Raw genomic sequence first — 17,957 nt, 5'->3', positions numbered from 1 at the left:
CAGGCTCCAAGCATGGCCCACATGGGGATACCTGAAGGACTCCCTCCCTGGAGGCTCTCCCTCTGCTTGCTCCTACTGCTTGGACATCCCAGTCCTGACACCCAGCCCCTCTCAGGGAGAGCTTTTCCAGCCTCAACCTTGGCTTTTCAGACTGTACTTTTTGTCCCTCTGCGTTGGCCCTAATCCATCCTCCCAGTCACGGCTCCCGCCATGTCCCTTTCTCCTCCCCCTGCTCTCTGCTTCAAGATTTCTGTGCTCTTATCTAGTTGAGGTCTCACATTTATGCAATGAGTAGGAGATATAAATAGAAAGAAACCTTAGTTCAAATGCTTCTGCTTCTGATTACCCATGGGACGTAAGATGGGTCACTCAACTTCTCATCCTCATTTTCCCCATCTGTAAACTGGAATAATCATATTCATAGCCACCTAAAACACTGTTGTAAGGAATAAGTGAGATGATGCATGGGAAGCGATTAGCACTTCGCCTAGCGGATAGTCATACTGGTAACAATAACTATATTATTAACAATAATAAATGTTATTAGCAATATGATCAGGAAGGCAAAAAAGATCAGGGTGCCTGGTGGCTCAGTCGGTTAAGCATTCGACTTAGGCTCAGGTCATGATCTCTCGGTTCCTGACTTCAAGCCCCACGTCAGCCTCCGTGCTGACAGCTCAGAGCCTGGAGCCTGCTTTGGATTCTGTGTCTCCCTCTCTCTCTCTGCCCCTCCCCCTGCTTGTTCTCCCTCTTTCCCTCTCTCAAAAACAAATAAACTTAAAAAGAAGGCAAAAAGGGGCGCCTGGGTGGCTTAGTCGGTTAAGCGTCCGACTTTCGCTTAGGTCATGATCTCGCGGTTCGTGGGTTCGAGCCCCGTGTCGGGCTCTGTGCTGACTGCCAGCTCAGAGCCTGGAGCCTGTTTCAGAGTCTGTGTCTCCCTCTCTCTCTGACCCTCCCCTGCTCACGCTGTCTCTCTCTCTCTCCTAGAAATAAAAAAATTAAAAAATAAAAAAAAAAGAAGGCAAAAAATATCTGGGTTGTCTGGGTGGTTTGGTCGGTTGAACGGCCGACTTCAGCTCAGGTTATGATCTCCAAGTTTGTGTTTGAGCCCTGCATTGGGCTTGCTGCTGTCAATGCAGAGCCCGCTTCAGGTCTTCTGTCACTCCCCCACTCGCACTCTCTCTCATAAATAAATAAAACATTTTTTTAAAAGGCAAAAAAGATTTAATAAAGAGCACCAACTCAAAGGGTATGATTCTGGGGACCCATGGACGGATTTCCCTTCTAGCAGGATAGCCAGTGGGGGACGGCTTACCCAAGGGATAGGGACGGGCAGATAACTAGGATACTTTGAGCAGGAAGCCAAAGCCATCTGTACCAGCAGCCTTGGGAAAGAGTCTGGGAATCCTATTTTATTCCTTCACCAACTTCACCCCATGTAACAGAGGGAAGTGAGGTGAGACATTCCAAAAGAGCAGGAGATGAGAGGTCAGTGAGAAATCAGAGGTGATCCACAGGGAAGGGCCCCCAAGTTGGAGTTTGCAGTGTCAGGGAGAGAGACAGAAGCCCGGAGAGATCTGGAGAGCGAGGCAGATGGGGAGCACAGAGGGAAGACCTTGAAAGCTATGCAGCTGGAAGCCAGAATTCCTAGGCAGAAATGGGATTCACTCAGCTTCAATCACGGCATCACAAATCTAGGAAGAAGCTTAGTGCCTATCAAACCAAAGAGATCTCTCAAATGTCAGTAAAAGGTAAGGAGAAGCCAGTGGGTTTGCCCTTGACTACATTTTTTTTTTTAAATCTTAATTGTTATCTCTACTGAACACGAATGCACATACATTTGTCAGGGCTGACTCCTGGGCACTTCTAAAGAACTAGGTGGGTGCAGGAGGGAACTGGTACATCCCGAGGACAAAGCAGGAGTGAGGGGCTGATTGCATCTGGGGTCTGGCTCCAGGAGGACCCTAAGGGACCCACTGTCTGGCTCCTAACCAGGTCCCTGCCCTCACTTTCTGCCCTGAGGGGAGCAACCTCGGCCAAATAAGACCCTCTTCCTGGGTGGAGTGTGGGGATCCGTGTTCCAGACTCTTCTCATGTGTCATCTCCTGGGCCAGGGGTACTCATCAACGATGAGCTGTCATCTCCACCTGAGGCCTCCAGGCAGCCTGGAAACCCTGAACTCTTAAGGCAAATAGCTTCCTTTCTAGCACAGTCCTTTAATTCCCCAGGCCTGGGGAAGCTCCCAGGACTGTAACAGCTTTCACCCAAGCAGCTTGTCGGTTAAGCTGTTACAAAAGCTCAGATAAGGATAATCAGCAGGCACAGCCTATTACCCTCCACTGTCCCTTAAAACAATAAGGGACTCTTGCAGCCTTCCCTCCGGATTTATTTTTTTCCACAGTAGTATTATAACTTCCTTATCAAACCCCGAACTTTCGGTGAAGGACCCAATTTAGAATTGCAGTGCGGCAAACGGAGTTTTCTGCTGGCTGGAAGTGGGGGTGGCTCCCTGCTCGGCCCACAAGGCTCCCTGGCAGGGCACCCCATGTCCTTACTTGTTGAGCATCTTGCACATTCATCCCCAGATGTTCAGACGTCCCCAGCTCAGCTGCTGTCTGCAGAAGAGAGGATTCCAGATCCCTGCCTCAGAGAGTGAGTCCAGGGGATCGTAGCTAATGCCTCAAGACTGAGCGTGTAAGGAAAGAAGTGCTTCTAGAACGGGTGAAGCATGCCCCTGCGGTCACCATCTGACAACAAACAGCAGGGATTAGCGTGGCTGGAAAAGAAAGGACGACACTACTTTGCACTGGTGGTTCTTACAAACCCCCGGACAACACCCTTCCTTCTCTGTCCTCAAAACCTAGCCTCAGGGGCACCTGGGTGGCTAAGCCGGTTAAGCGTCTGATTCTTAATATCAGCTCAGGTCGTGATCTCACCATTCCCGAGTTCAAGCCCCATGTCAGGCAGCACAGAGCCTGCTTGGAATCCTCTCTCCCCGCCTCTCTCTGCCCCTCCCCCCCTCAAATAAATGAAAATAAACATTAAAAAACAAAACAAAACCCAGCCTCAGACTTGAGTGTCTGGCCCAGCAATGACACAAGCCCTTCTCTCTGGATTCTAGAACTTCTCTGGTCTCTAAAACCATGAGGGGTGGCCTCTGCCTCTAAGCCCTGCGTGTGGGAATTATGATAATAAAGCTGCTCAGTGAGCAAACTTTTTTGACCCTTCTACCTCCCTTCGCATAGTACTATTTTCCTAGTTTATTTCTTCAGGTTAAATTCTAAGTACAAAACAGGCAGACATTGTATTATTTGGGAATAGTTCATATTAAGAATGACTAAGAGATCAGTGGTATTAGTTAATACAGGATCTCTGAGAAGCAGTTGTGAGACAGGATTTGCATAAAATGGATGAGGGGAAATGCCTGAGACAGAATGGGGAGGTGACAGGCTAACAGAATAGGTGTGACCCTCTTGAAGGAAGGAGGAAAGGAAGGTTGTATGGGTGGAGGCATCTGGACTGCAGAACATTTCTGAGGAAATTCAGTGAGGCTGTGGAGGAATTCTCGAGCCAAGATCACTCCTCAGAGCAGGCCTTGCCTTTGTGTCACTGACTCAGGGATACTAAGTCACAGCTGGACAGCCTGTGGGCAGCGTGGCTTCTGTCTGAATGCTATGAGGGATTTCAGAGTGACACAACAGGGGCCCTGGGTCAACCAGCTGTTTGAGATCTGAGAACTGTATTCTAAGCACTGAGTGAGGACATTGTACAAATTTGTCAGAACTGTTTTTATGTGTGCACTAGTGACTACTAACTGACCGACTTAGGAAAGCTATTAAAGGTACCTGTCAGCCAATGCCAAGGTGACCGGGTTTCCAATATGCCTGCTAGGGATTTTGATGGGGGTAGAGCAGGGGAGCTCGTGGCTGTCATTACTTCTCAGTGCAGTGGAGAAAATGCCTGTGTCCCAGAGGTGACAACAGGAGCCAATTCTGGGGCGTCTCACCTAAGAACTGTGGACGAGAAAGAAAAACAATCAGAAACCCACATGAGTTGCTCAGGTGGTTAAACACAGAGTTACCATAGGAGGCAGGATTCCATTCCTAGGTGTTTATGCAAGAGAAAGAAAAGCAAATGTCCACACAAAAATTCATACACAAATGCTTGTAAAAGCATTATTCACAAAAGCCAAAAGGTGGAAACAACCCAAATGTCCAACAGCTGCTGAATGGATAAAAGTACACCATGTCCATACCGCGGGATGTTATTCGGCCATAAAAATGAAGCACTGGTACATGCCAACCTGGATCAGCCTTGGAAACAATATGCTGAGTGAAATAAGTCAGATGCAAAAGGTGATGCGATGTAGGATTCCGTTTCTATGAAATGTCCAGAACAGGTAAACCTATAGAGACTGCAAGTAGATTAGCGTTTGCCTAGTGCTGGGGACTTGGGGGCTGAAATACAGGGTATGGAGTTTCTCTGTGAGTTGATGAAATGTTCTAATTTTTTTTAACGTTTATTTTTATTATTGAGACACAGAGAGACACAGAGCATGAGCAGGGAAGGGGCAGAGAGAGAGGGAGATACAGGATCTGAAGCACGCTCCAGGCTCTGAGTTGTCAGCACAGAGCCCAATGAGGGGCTCAAACCCACAGACCGTGAGACCATGACCTGAGCTGAAGTTGGACGCTTAACCAACTGAGCCACCCAGGCGCCCCTGTAATGTCCTAAAATTAGCTGTGGTGATGGTTGCACATATCCCTGAAGTGTACTAAAAACATTCAGTTGTGCAATTTAAATGGGTGAAGTGGATGGTATGTGAATTCTAGCTCAGTAAGGCTGATTTAAAAACTCTGTGAGAGCCTGCCCCTCAAGAGCCATTGCTCAAGGGCAGGGAAAGGGGTGTGGGGGGAGAGCTCAGGGACACCTGCCATGAAGCAGTTTTGGGGCAGTGCTGAATCTCCTCAGGTGGCTCCAGGGACGCCCCACAGGGGGTGGTTGGGCCAGCACACTTGGTTCTTACTGACTCAACGGAGAGACTTGAAGGCAGTGTCAAGTCGAGGCCTTGTGACAGCAGGGACAAACACTTTGAGGTCTGGCCTCAGGACCCAAACTTTGTCCACAGACACCTCATGTCTCCTTCCAGGCAAGTGACTGGGAGTCAGGTTCCTGGGTCCCATTTCTGACTTCATATGTGACTCCACGCCAGGGCTTGCAACCAACTTTTCTCCCGGATCCTCGAGCGTCTGGGGAACACCCAGCCCCAGGACCTTGGAGGGAGGTGATGGACACCAGACCTTCCTGCCACAGCAGACCAGGCAGGGAGGGGCCTCATCCCAGACAGCCTCTAAATCCTCTGGAGATCTATCCTCTTGAGCAAACATGGTTCACTGTTAAAGTGAAACGCCCTTGGGAAGGTGAATGGGTTTGAGCTAGCAGTCACTTGAGGGGGAAAAAAAGTTCTCATTTTCCAAAGATTGTCCTGTTGCCATGGCAACGAGTAACCACCACGAAGGGTTTTAAACCATTGAATGGATGACAGCTCATCTCTGTTTTACTAAACTATGACAATTTGCCTCTGTGACCACACTTCTGTGAGCCAGCCAATCAGCAGTGGCCACACTGCATCACCAGCCAGTCCCTACACTCTGCCTCCTCTCTGTCCATCACTGACCTCCACCCCTCCCAGCACCTCACAGAAGATCCTTGCTCCCCTGAAAGAGATCGCGCCTTACAGGTATTGCTCTGCGCTGCTTAAGGAAGTAACAGATTCAGCTTTTTTGTTTCAGATATTAAGAAGTGGTCTCTTCCATCGACACGTGTTCTGAAATATCCCCTTCCCGGGAGTAATTTGTCCTCCCTTCTAGGGCCATTGCTCCAGTGTCACTGGTGAATTAGAAAAAAGCCAACTCTTCTAGACAAGGCCCAACGAGGACTGGATTTCCAATCCCTCAGCTGGAAAATAAAGCAGGCCACAATTTGCACAACTGCGTAAATGAAGCAGTCCACAGTTTGCACACTGCGTACAGCAACACTGCTCACCCCTCATAACTGGTAAGCCAGTGAGTGCTGCCCGTTCTCCTTCCTAAATACATTTTCCAATCCGTTGCCTCCTCTCTACCCCACCTCCACTGCCTTCGCCCCTTAGGTTCTTGCCTGCGCTAGTGCAGTAGTCTCTAACTGGCCTCGCCGCCCCAGTCTTGCTGGCCTCTAAAGCGAACATCTCATGCTCCTGCTGGCCCCTGTGCCTTTGCAGCTGCCGTTCCCCTGGCTTGGCCTGTACGTCCACCATCACCTTTCTGGTCAACTCCTCCTCGTTCTGCACAATTCAGCTCCAACATCAGTGCAACAGACTGAATGTGTATGGCCCTCCTCCCCAAATTCATATGTTTAAGTCTGAACCCCCAGTGTATGATATTCCAAGGTGGGGTCTATGGGAGGTGATTCGGTCATGAGGACAGAGCCCTCATGACTGGGATTGGTGCCTTATAAAGGAGACATCACACACACACACACACACACACACACACACACACATCAGGCGACACCACAGAACTTCCTAGCACCTTCTGCTGTGTGAGGACACAGCAAGAAAAGACAGTGGTCTATAAAACAGGAAGTGACCCTTACTTGATGCTGAATCTGCCTGCTTCTTGATTTTTTTTTAATGTTTAATTTTTGAGGGGGCTGAAGAGGGAAAGAGGGAGAAAAGAGAGAAAGAGAGAGAGTCCCAAGCAGACTCCACACTGTCAGCATGGAGCCCAGTGCAGGGCTCGAACCTTTGAACAGTGAGATCATCAACCAAGCCAAAATGGGAGTCTGATGCTTAACTGACTGAACCGTTCAGGCGCCCCTCCCTGCACCGTGAGCTTGGGCGTCCTAGACTCCAGAACTGTGTAAAACAAATTTCTGTTGTTTATAAGCAGCTCAAACAGACCCAGACAGTCACCTTCACCTTACCCGAAAGTTGTCCCTGACTCTCCCTAGGCCTGACCACACCCTGCCATGCTTGGGGCTCCCACTGCACTGATCATCACCACCAGGTGCCTTTGCTGCCACTCCAACCTGCCTGTGAGCACTGCATCTCTCATCTCTCTGTGACCAGATGGTTGTGAAGGACAGGACCTAGGAACAAAGTAAGTTACAATTCCAACTCTGCCACTTAATGCTGTTGGGAACTTAAGCCAGTTACTTGACTTTTCCCAGCTTTGTTTCCCTTTTTGTAAAACGTGGATAACCATACTTGGCACCTTCCAGGAACAGGAGGCAGGGATCGAAGCCTTGTGAGTCTGGTTTTCAGTTGAGGTAGAGAAGATAGTGATTATATCCACAAAGTCCAGAATGGGGTGTAATTACCTCCAGGACTGGGCTTCATGATAGTCATTCAAGTGGATTCTTTAACAATAAAGAATGTAATAATACAGTTTTCAAAAAACAATAGCACCTACTGCACAGCGTGGGTGTGAGGACTCGGCAGAATCATGCACGTAAGGTGCTGGGCACAGGACCCAGCTATGTAAGGACTGATAAATGGTAGTTATTGCTATTATTATAACGAAGAATCCCTGACACAGAGACATTCATTAAATGTCCATTCCCCCTCCTCGTCTGCACCACAATGCCCAATATACTCAATGGTAATGTGTACTGGCTGAATAAATGGAGGGCCAGTACTCCTAAAGTACAAGCCCCTTAAAGTATTTTCCCAGGTTGCAATGTTCCAAAACTCCCTATTAAAACCCAGACTCTTCATCCAGACCCTCAGTGGCCTTCAGGATCTGCTCCCAATCTACTCTGTCAGTTTCACATTTGGAAAGTAACCTCCTAATTGAAGATATCCTTTTGACGGCCACTGAGGTAAAGGTGTCTTCTTGGCCCCCCAAAGCTTTACTTGAACCTCTCTTGTGCCTCCAGCCGAGCTCTGATTATGTCATGTATTCATCTGGCAAATAGATGTACTGCACACCTACTATGTGCCACACACTGAGGTAGGCTCTGATGACACAAGAGTGGACCAGATATGGTCCCTATCCTCAGCAGGTCCACGGTCAAGGAGGAGGCAGAGAAGCAAAATACAGTCCTATTTATATGCACCGCCTAAGTGAGCACAAAATGTAGTTCTATGGCTTGAGCTTCAGTGAGCATGAAAGTTTCATGGTCCTGGAGAGAACCAGGTACAACGTCCTCAATTTACAAAGGAGGAGACTGAATGGTTGGCTTTATGCTTGTGTCTGCACCACTAAGCTGTAAGTTTCTTAAGAGCAGAAAAAGAGTCTTCTAGCATCTTTATGTACCTCCATGTGCTTGCTTAGCACAGTGTCTTGCATATAATTACTGCTCAAGAAATAACTTGTGGGCATGTGACTGAGTTAAATTGTTTAGAACCAGGGACACCTGGGTGGCTCAGTCGGTCAAGTGTCTGACTCTTGTCTTTGGCTCAGGTCATGATTTCGAGGTTCCTTGAGTTTGAGCCCTGCATTGGGCTCTGAGCTGACAGTGCAGAGCCTGCTTGAGATTCTGTCTCCTCCCTCTGCCCCTCCCCCACTCATTCCCTCTCTCCCTCTCTCTCAAAAATAAACTTTAAAAACTGTTTAGGGGCGCCTGGGTGTTAAGCGTCCGACTTTCGCTTAGGTCATGATCTCACGGTTCGTGGGTTCGAGCCCTGCGTCGGGTTCTGTGCCGACTGCCAGCTCAGAGCCTGCAGCCTGTTTCAGTCTGTGACTCCCTCTCTCTCTGACCCTCCCCTGCTCACGCTCTCTCTCTCTAGAAATAAATTAAAAAAACCTTAAAAAAAAATTAAAAACTGTTTAGACCCAGTCTCCCCAACACGTAGCTGAGTTCCAGAGGCTGTTCATTGTTTACTCTATATGAGTTCTTCCCTTCTACCTTAGCAATACAACTCTCCCGGCTGGAGGGTGGGGCTGCAATGTTCCCCGCTAAAAGGCTGTTACATTTCTCAATCCCTCTGCAGTTAAGTTTGGCCAAATGACTAAATTCTGGCCAAGCATATGTGAGCAGAACTGGCTTAAAAGGAGCTGACTTGGCTCTTCCTTGCTTTCATCTTACTCAGTCTAGGCCTGGATTGTAAACGTGATGGTTGGAGCTCCTGCAGCCCATCTTTGGAGTATGAGGTGATATCAAGGATGGAAGTCACACACCATGGAGGGTGAAGGAGAAGAAGAAAGGAAGCCCAGGACCTGAAGACTCTATGGAGACACTGTATTAGCCTGGATTTGCCCATCTACCTCCTGATTTGCTGAAGGTGGAGAATTAATCCTGTGTGTTTAATTAAGCCACTCTCTTGGGGTCTCTGTCACAGCAGCTGTGCATAATTCATTCCTGATACAGAGGCCCTGACATGAAGAGGAGTTGGAAGTAGCAAGGGGGGAAATGCCTAATTCTAGAGTAAGAATGAATTTGGGGCCATCAGGATGCCGGTTAGAGCGGCAATCACATGGTCTCTGCTCACTCCTATCCCCTTCATGGACACCTACTGTCAGGTGGCAAACAAGGGTGGCCCCCCTCTGAGTAAGAGCACAACTGCCATACCCCAATTTCAGTCCTTTTCAGAATCTGGGGTCCTCTTTTGTGCACCAGGCCATCTGCTCATCCCCCTCAGACTTAGTCTAGGAAGCAAGCTCTTCTTAAAAGCTCTTCTTCTGCCAAATGGGATGTTAATGCCCCAGAAGCTGAGGGACATGCAGCCTTCTGTCACGATAACATGTCAGGCACGGCGCTAAGCTTTCTGCATGTATTATCTCATTTTAGCCTCAGAACAGCAGCCCCATTTTCAGGTGAGGAAACTGTGGCTCAGAAAGTTCAGTCACCTGCCCCTGGTCACACCTGGGATGTGGCTCCAAACACAGGCTTGCCTAAGTCCAAAGTCTGGGCTTTGACACAGCTCTGGCAGTTAGGACAGTACGCTGGAGCAGCTGTAAGCCCACTACCTTGCTCACAATGGGCTGCCCAGGGCGACAAAGCCCTTCTTCCTCCCGCAGAACTTGACCCCCAAGTTAAACACCCAAATCATCCATCTGCTTCCTCTTTGTTTGGGGCAAGAGGCTAAGCCTCAACTTCCCTTTCCTCCTGCCCAGTGTCATAACAGATAACAGCCTGATTGACCTAAAAATGGCTTTCCTGTTGGCCTTGGGCTGAGTGCTTTGGGTGCAGCAGCCTTGTCCCTTCACATGAGCTTCACAATTTTGAGAGCAGTGGTTACAGAGGGAGCTCCTCAGCTAAGGTTTGGATCTCTTGGCTTTTGTCCATCGACCAACTGTATGATGTTGGGGGTGTCGATGAACCCGTTGGAATCACATTTCCCCATCTGTGAAATGAGGACACCACTCTGTCCTCCCCAGTTACATAATAGGTTAGATGGTATTTGGGAACTCAAGAAGAGCTTTTTGGATAATACTAGTGAGTTCACATTTATTGCCTTCTCATAAAGTGCCAGGCAGTATGCTAATAAGCACTTTATATATATAATCTTACTTAGTGATCATAAACTCTATGGGTTGGCATTTTATAGCTGAGGGAAACTGACGCTCAGAGAGTAAGGTGACTTGCTCAAGGTCAGACAGCAAGTGGTAGTACTTGGATTCTAACCCAGAAGTCTAACCACAGGACTCATTCGACAAATGTGAGTGGTCCTTATTAGCCATAAATTGTATGGATTATCACGGAGAAGGCTAATTAATTCGTCTGGGTGGAAGATGATGTTGGAATTCATGGACAGCAAATTAGTCCTTCATCAGAAAGGTGAACGGTGGCTGTACAGAATGTGAGAAAGTATGCTCAGGCCACCTGGATGCCTTGTGTCCCTTCTCCTGACACCATCTTCTGGAAGAGGTTTAGAGCAGATGCTTCCAGAGGGAGGCCCAGCCCACTCCAGACAGATCGTCTGTCCAGAGGCCGTACCCAGTTATAATTTAGCAGACTCGGGGCGCCTGGGTGGCTCAGCTGGTTAAGCGTCCGACTTCGGCTCAGATCATGATCTTGCAATCTGTGAGTTCGAGCTTTGGGTTGACAGCTCAGGGCCTGGAGCCTGCTTTGGATTCTGTGTTTCCCTCTCTCTCTGCTCCTCCCCCACTCATGCTCTGTCTCTCTCTCTCTCTCTCAAAAAATAAATAAACATTAATGTAGCAGACTCAGTTTGGAGGCCAGCAGGTGTCCGCTGCCTGGGAAAAGGACGGGAAGGCTGCCACTCACCCGGGCCTCTTCATCTCCCTAGCTGATCTGCAAACTCCCGGGCTGCTCAGCCGGTATTGCTGCCTCTCTATAGGGTTTCAGTTTTAACCGGCTGTTTGCAGAGCCCCCTCTGGTGGCAAAGGTGCACCACCACACCCTTCACAAGGTACCACTAACATTTCTGGAGTTGTACATATTTTAACATACACACACACTATTATATCGAATCCTCAGGGTAGCCCAATGGGTTCAGTATTATTATCACCACTTTACAGAATAGGAAATGGATGCTCAGAGGGGTTATATCCCTGCTGAGCATCATGTGGTAAAGTAAGACCAGGCTTTAACCAACAATTTCTAGGTCTTCTCTCAGTGACTGTCCCTACACCTAGACCCCCTGGTCATGAGCATCAGGTTGCTTACAACAGTTTCCAAACTCGGTTTCCTTTTCCTCCTCAGGCCACTAGTTCCCTTTTCGTAGCCTCACGTCCCAGATCTCAGCCTGTGTCCCAGGAGTGGCCTCTGTGGGCAAGTGATGAATTAACTCCCGTGACAGGAGGGGCAGCACTGAATTCTTTTCTCTGCAGTGACACTTCCTCAGTCTTCATGCTCTCTTTGCTCTGCATTCCAGGAGAACTTTGTTTTTTGGTAAATATTCAGTCAAGAGTAACATATATACAGAAGAGCGCACAAATTACAAGTGCACAGCTAATGACTTACGACACAGTGAAGACATCCACGTAAACTCCCTTCTGATAAAAAATTAGAATATTACTAAATCCCGTGTGCCCACTCGCAGTTACTCCCACCATGTAACTGTTATCCTGACTTCTTATACTGTAGATTAACAAAGCCTGGTTTTGAACTTCTAAGTGGGGTCATGCAAAATGTTCCTTTGTGTGTGTCTGGAGTCTTTCTCTCAATTTAGACCATACATGCTGTCACATGTAGCAGTAGTTTGCTTGTTTTCATTACTGTATACAGTTGAATACTATATTATTTCATGATACTAACATAGCACAATTTACCCACCCTGCTGTTGGTATACACGACGTCATTTCCAGTATTTGACTATTATGAACCTCATCATATATATGTCTTTTATGCATATAAGGATATATATCTCTGTAGAGTATATACCCAGAAGTGAATTGCTGGATTACAGAGAAGGCATACATTCAGTTTTACTAGATACCGCCACATAAAAGTGGGTGTATCAGTTGATATTCCCTTCAATTGCATACGTGGCCAGTGGCTCCACATACTGGCCAACACTTAGTATGCTAGTCCTTCTAATTTCAGCCATTCTGGTAGGTGCGCAGTAGTATTTCATCGTGGTTTTAATTTGCATTTCTCTGCTGATTAATGAGATTGAGCATCTGTTATTAGCATCCTTTTGTTAATTGGCCATTTGAATAGTCACTTTTGTGAAGTGCCTGTTCCTGTCTCTTGCCCATTCTTACTGGATTGTCTGCCTTGTTCTTAGATTTGTAGGATTTCTTTATATATTCTGCCATACTTCGTTAGTTTTATGTATTGCAAATATCTTCTCTCACTCTGTCTTGCCTCTTAGTGCTCCTTGTGGTTTCTTTTTGTGAGCATAATTTCTTACATTTGGTGTGCTCTAGTTTATCAGTCTTTTCCTTTATGGTTACTTCTGTGTCTCATCAAATAAGCTACCATGCTGTGGAAACTTGTGCAAGTCACTTCACCTTTTCTGGACATGGCAAAATGAAGAGTTGGCTCAGATATTCCAGAAAATTGGCTTATAAATATTTTGAATTTTACACATCAGTAACTTTTTTTTTTTAAGAGAGAGAGGGTCCAAGTGAGCGAGGGGCAGAGAAAAATCCCAGGAGGAGAGAAAGAAAGAGAGAGAGAAGCAGGGCTCACCGGAAGCAGAGCAGGAGCTCACCCAAATCAGGGCTCCTGCTTATTTGATGTGGGACTCGAAATCACGGACCATGTGTGATCATGACCTGAGCTGAAGCCAGATGCTTAGCAACTGAGCCACCCAGGCACTCAGTAAACTTGTTTTTAAAAGGAGAAGACCTGACAAAAAAGTTTCCCAACTCTTTGTTTTGGCAAATAATAGTGTTTGGGGGAAAACACCCGTTCATTTCATCTCACTATTGCTTTGTAAAAGAAAGGGCATTTGAACACAGCATCACTGGACCGTACTTGTTTTACTGCAAAGCAGTAAAGGACTTTGTAAAAAAGTATTGACCCTGATTGGCATGTGACCTGTGCTCTCGATGACCCCTCAGGTGCCTGCTTCTAGCACCAGCATTGCAGTTTTATGAATTTCATGCTGGCCTTCCCTTTACTCTCCATTTCTAGCTCTTTGGTTCCTGGACCAAAGCTCAAATTTTGGTACTTCTTAACTCCCTCAATGTATGTTTTGAGTTTTGTGTTTCTACGTATGGAGTCAAAGACCATCTCAGTCTGGTTATAAGTAAAGACTAATTACAGTTATTGGTATTTACATTTATCCTTGAATCCATGCTCAGTGTGGAGCCCAGTGTGGGGCTTGAACTCATTACCCTGAGATCAAGACCTGAGTTGAGGGGCACCTGCGTGGCTCAGTCAGTTAAGCATCAGACTCTTGATTTTAGCTCAGGCCATGATCTCATGGTTTCTGAGATTGGGCTCTGCACTGATCAACAGTGCTTGGAATTCTCTCTCACCTCTCTCTCTCTGCCCCTCCCCTTCTCTCTCTCTCTTTCTCAAAATAAAATAAACATTAAAAAAAGAAAAGACCTGAGCCCCTATTGAACTTGTGCCCCATTTAGTACCTTCTCTTTCCTCCACAACACACACATTTGTTCATTCAGCAATAGTTTGTTGAGTGCTACTATTTGCCAAGTGCTCTTTCAGGTCCTGGGAGAGGAAGTGACCGGGCCATACCCAGTTCTAATTTAGCAGACTCAGGAGCACCTGAGTGGCTCAGTTATCTGACGGAGTGGTCAAGCATCCGACTTTGGATCAGGTCATGATCTCTCCGCTCATGAGTTCGAGTCCATGTCAGGCTCTGAGCTGACAGCTCAGAGGCTGGAGCCTGCTTTGGATTCTGTCTCTCCTCTCTCTGTCTCTCCCCCACTCATACTCTGTTTTTCCCTCTCTCTCTCTCAAAAAAAAAATAATAAACATTAAAAAAAAAAAAAAGAACAAAGGGGTGTCTTAGTCTGTTCAGGCTCCTATACCAAAATAACACAGGCTTGATAGTTTATAAACAACAGAAATTTACTTCTTACAATTCTGGAGACAGGAAGTCCAAGATGGGGGTGCCAGCATGGTTGGGTGAGGGCCCATTCCTTGGGTCACAGCCAGCTCCTTCCTGCTGTGTCTTCACATGTTGGAAGGGACTAGGGGTCTCTCTTGAATCTTTTTTATAAGACACCAATTCTAGAGGTGCCTGGGCTTCCTGCCCTGTGCTAAGCGTGGACGGAGCCTGCTTGAGATTCTCTCTTTTTCTGCCCCTCTCCCACTTGTGTGCGCGCACACTCTCTCTCTCTCAAAATAAACAAACTTAAAAAAATAAAAGACACCAGTCACATTTAAGAGGGTTTCACTATCATGACTTAAATTATTTCCCAAAGGCCACACCCCTAACACCATGTCTTTGGGAGATAGGATTTCAACAGATGGAGTTTGCAGGGATACAAACATTCAGACCAAAACCGGGGTGGGGCGGGGGGGAATTCACACTGTACCAGGTGAAAGAAACCATATGCAAAAATTTTGTCAACTTATGGTTCATTCGTAAGATTGATTTATTGAAGTGTCTTTTTCAGTGGGAGCTAAAAAATACTTGTAAAATGAATGTGTTAAAGCCTAATCAGCAAAAACTCACCAGGGGGGCACCACAGCCTGGCTCAGTTGGTAGAGTGTGCAACTCTTAATCTCAGGGTACTGAGTTTAAGCCCCACGTTGGGTGTGGGGCTTAACAACAACAACAACAACAGCAACAACAAAATAAACTCACCAGGATCCAGTCGTACTTTGACAAAATCAGGTTTGTTGATTTGAAGTCGGGGAGGGAATTCCGGAGGAATCTTGAAATGCTGCACCCCAAGACGAGAAAGGAAAGTATCTTTTTAAGGTTTGGGTTCCAGCTAAAAGATTTTGGGGAAGGTCGCTGGGGAGCGGAAATCAATCCAGGATTGGTTGCTGGTTCTGACGTGCGGTTAGAAGAGACTTAACGAGAGGGGACTGGGTGCTGCCACGAGGGAAGGGGGTTTAGCACCTGGGTATCCCCAGTACTAAACGAAAACAGCTAATTGGGTTTAGAGCATCACCGGCTGTTTTTTTTTTTTTTTTTTTCTCGTTTGGAGACAAAAGATTTTCACTATTTCAGGTTTGGCCAGGTTTTGACTCTTTCCAATAAATGTTTCCGCGCCTTACTTTCGAAATTAGATGTTAAAAAATTATATAAATATACGTTTGTTTTTTAACCTGCAAAAGAATTCTTGCTCCATAAGGCCCACTCCGGGGGCTGAGAACGTCGCCCTGGAGTAGAAACCCCGGGGACTCCCTAGCAACCCACCTTCTCCCAGCTGCTCAGGGATTCTGAGCCCCGAGGAGTGTAAAACCGGATGTTGACTGTCTCGCCATAGTAACAGACGCAATTCCGGAAGTTACCTCAGAGAAAGAGGAAGTGAAGCGGTCCGCGGATCCACGTGGGTCGTGCGCGTGTTTCCCAGGCCCTAGTAGCCGGTGCAATAAACCCGGTCCCGGCTTAGAAGACATGGGTCGCTCGGGGAAGTTGCCTTCCGGTGCCTCGGCCAAGTTGAAACGCTGGAAGAAAGGCCATAGTAGCGACAGCAACCCTGCCATCTGCCGCCACCGCCAGGCCGCCCGCAGCCGATTCTTCAGCCGGCCCTCAGGTAGCGGGGTTGAGACCCCGGCGCGCTGGCGGTAGGATTTTAGCGGGTCTGGGCCTGATGGCCTGGGCCTCTCAGGAGGCTCCGGGGTCCAGTCATTGAACCTTTTTCCTCCTAGAACGTCGGATGCGTAGCCTGCAGTAAAGGCCCACCCTCCCCATTACACAGATGCGGAAACTGAGTCTTTAGTAGGGGAATGACTAGTCCAGGGTACCACGGGCGTCAGAGTTGGGACTCAGCTATAATTAACTTTGGGTGTCTCTTTACAAAATGCTTTCGCCTGCATTTACTTCCCAAGCCCCTGCCTGTGCCCCCCACCCCCATCCCGGTCGACTCCCTTTGGGATATTATGGGATGCGGTCCGGACGCGGAAAGCAGAAACTTACCTGCAGGGTTCCCTATCCGGGTTTTTGCTAAGTTCTAGGCGTTTGGGAGGCTGATGAGGCAGGCCGTTTTCAGAATAGCCTCTCGAATTGGGGGCCTGGACTCTACTAGTTTTTGTCGTATGGGTGGAGTGGCTCCCGGCCTAAAGGAAGTTAGGCTAGAAGTGGGGACCTCACCGATGCCTCCGGTTTTCAGGAAAAAGCGACCTGACAGTTGACGCGGTCAAGTTGCATAATGAGCTGCAGTCAGGGTCCCTGCGTCTGGGCAAAAGCGAAGCCCCCGAGACGGCCATGGAGGAAGAAGAGGTGGCCCCGGCTCTCACGGAGAAGTCCTCTGCCACCTTCCTGAGCGGCCTCTCGGACTGCACAAATGTCACCTTCAGCAAAGTGCAACGCTTCTGGGAGTCCAACTCAGCTGCCCACAAGGAGGTAGGGGGGAGGGTCAGGAGGACTCGGGATGATGAGGAGGAGGCCTACTCGGGCTTTTTATTTTCTTCCAGTCCCGGCTGCCTGCTGGCTGTGACAGCTGGTATTTTGTTGGGATGATGTGTCATCTCTCCTACCCTGTGTGGTCCCTACTCACTAGCTCTCTTAGGGCAGGCTCCACTTTCCGCTTTCTTCTAACATCTCCCCTGCTTAAGTGTACAGTCCTTCAGGGTAGAAATATTTTCCGGATTTTTATCTTGTCAGCTAACACAGGACTTTTTACATGGAATGGTTTCAAGAAACATTTGTTGAGTAAATTAATGCTGAATAACAATGGAGAGAAAATGTTTTCTCTAACGAGAACTACATTCTATTTGTATTTTTTAGTCGATACTTTTATATTATACATATTTATATTCACTGCTTAAATTGAAAGATGTCAGAATTATAAACGGTACCAAAGTGAAGTGAGTAGAATAAAAAGTGAAAGTTGTTCTCCCTACTTAACTCCTTTGTGGTAGTTACTGTTGATGGGTCATGAATCTACCTGGCCCAGCGCTGTCCAACAACACGTAACTGTAAAAGTTTTTAGTAGCCACGTTAAAAGAAAGTAAAAAGAAACAAATGACATTCATCTTAATAATATAAAGTATTATCATTTCAACATATGATCAATGTAAAATGAGATGATTAAGGGGGGCCTGGTGGCTCAGCTGGTTAAGTGTCTGACTCTTGATTTTGGCTTGGGTCATGATCTTGTGGTTTGAGCCCTCCATTGAACTTGGTTTTCTCCCTCTCCCTCCCTCCCTCTCGCTCCCCCTCCCTCCCTCTCCTTCCTTCTCCCTCTCCCTCCCTCAGCCCCAAGATGATTTGCATTTTTATCACATTAAGTTTTCCAAATCTAGAGTATTTGTTACCCTTACATCTCCATTTGGGTGCTGAATCTTTGAAAGTTCTTGATTTGGTCCTAAAATTTACTATCACAAAAGTAGGTTCCTATTTCTAAGTTCTAAGTCTGTGTTTCCATAAAACTTATAATCGCACATCTGTGTATCTAAGTTGTTTTAAATACGTG

General features: G+C 47.3%; 1 protein-coding gene and 2 long non-coding RNA genes across 5 annotated transcripts in view; 2 read left to right on the top strand and 1 right to left on the bottom strand.

Annotated features, from left to right (window-relative positions):
* Positions 1–1,241: 1,241 nt before the first annotated feature.
* Positions 1,242–15,448, bottom strand: LOC120230576. 3 transcript variants are annotated; one of them, XR_005528080.1, is made up of 4 exons: positions 15,176–15,448; positions 3,846–4,013; positions 2,556–2,776; positions 1,242–1,647 (listed from the first exon to the last, which is right to left on the bottom strand). It is a non-coding gene; the product is annotated as an uncharacterized LOC120230576 (long non-coding RNA). The 3 variants fall into 3 exon arrangements; XR_005528078.1 differs by having other exon boundaries at positions 2,556–2,747; XR_005528079.1 differs by lacking the exon at positions 1,242–1,647 and having other exon boundaries at positions 2,386–2,747.
* Positions 5,689–7,086, top strand: LOC120230577. The gene is made up of 3 exons (XR_005528081.1): positions 5,689–5,740; positions 5,871–6,057; positions 6,991–7,086. It is a non-coding gene; the product is annotated as an uncharacterized LOC120230577 (long non-coding RNA).
* Positions 15,449–15,853: 405 nt separating the features above from the next.
* The window catches only part of RRP12 (ribosomal RNA processing 12 homolog), a 29,075-nt gene continuing 26,971 nt past the window's right edge, over positions 15,854–17,957 (top strand). Inside the window, exons 1-2 of the mRNA XM_039230196.1 lie at positions 15,854–16,076; positions 16,653–16,885. Of these exons, the coding sequence (XP_039086127.1) occupies positions 15,938–16,076; positions 16,653–16,885 (372 nt within the window). The 5' untranslated portion in view covers positions 15,854–15,937. The remainder of the gene's footprint in view (positions 16,077–16,652; positions 16,886–17,957) is intronic.

Source organism: Hyaena hyaena, unplaced genomic scaffold, assembly GCF_003009895.1.
Source record: "Hyaena hyaena isolate Hyena2069 unplaced genomic scaffold, ASM300989v1 scaffold_44, whole genome shotgun sequence".
Lineage (NCBI taxonomy): Eukaryota > Metazoa > Chordata > Mammalia > Carnivora > Hyaenidae > Hyaena > Hyaena hyaena.
This window is presented reverse-complemented; position numbering and strand designations above follow the sequence as displayed.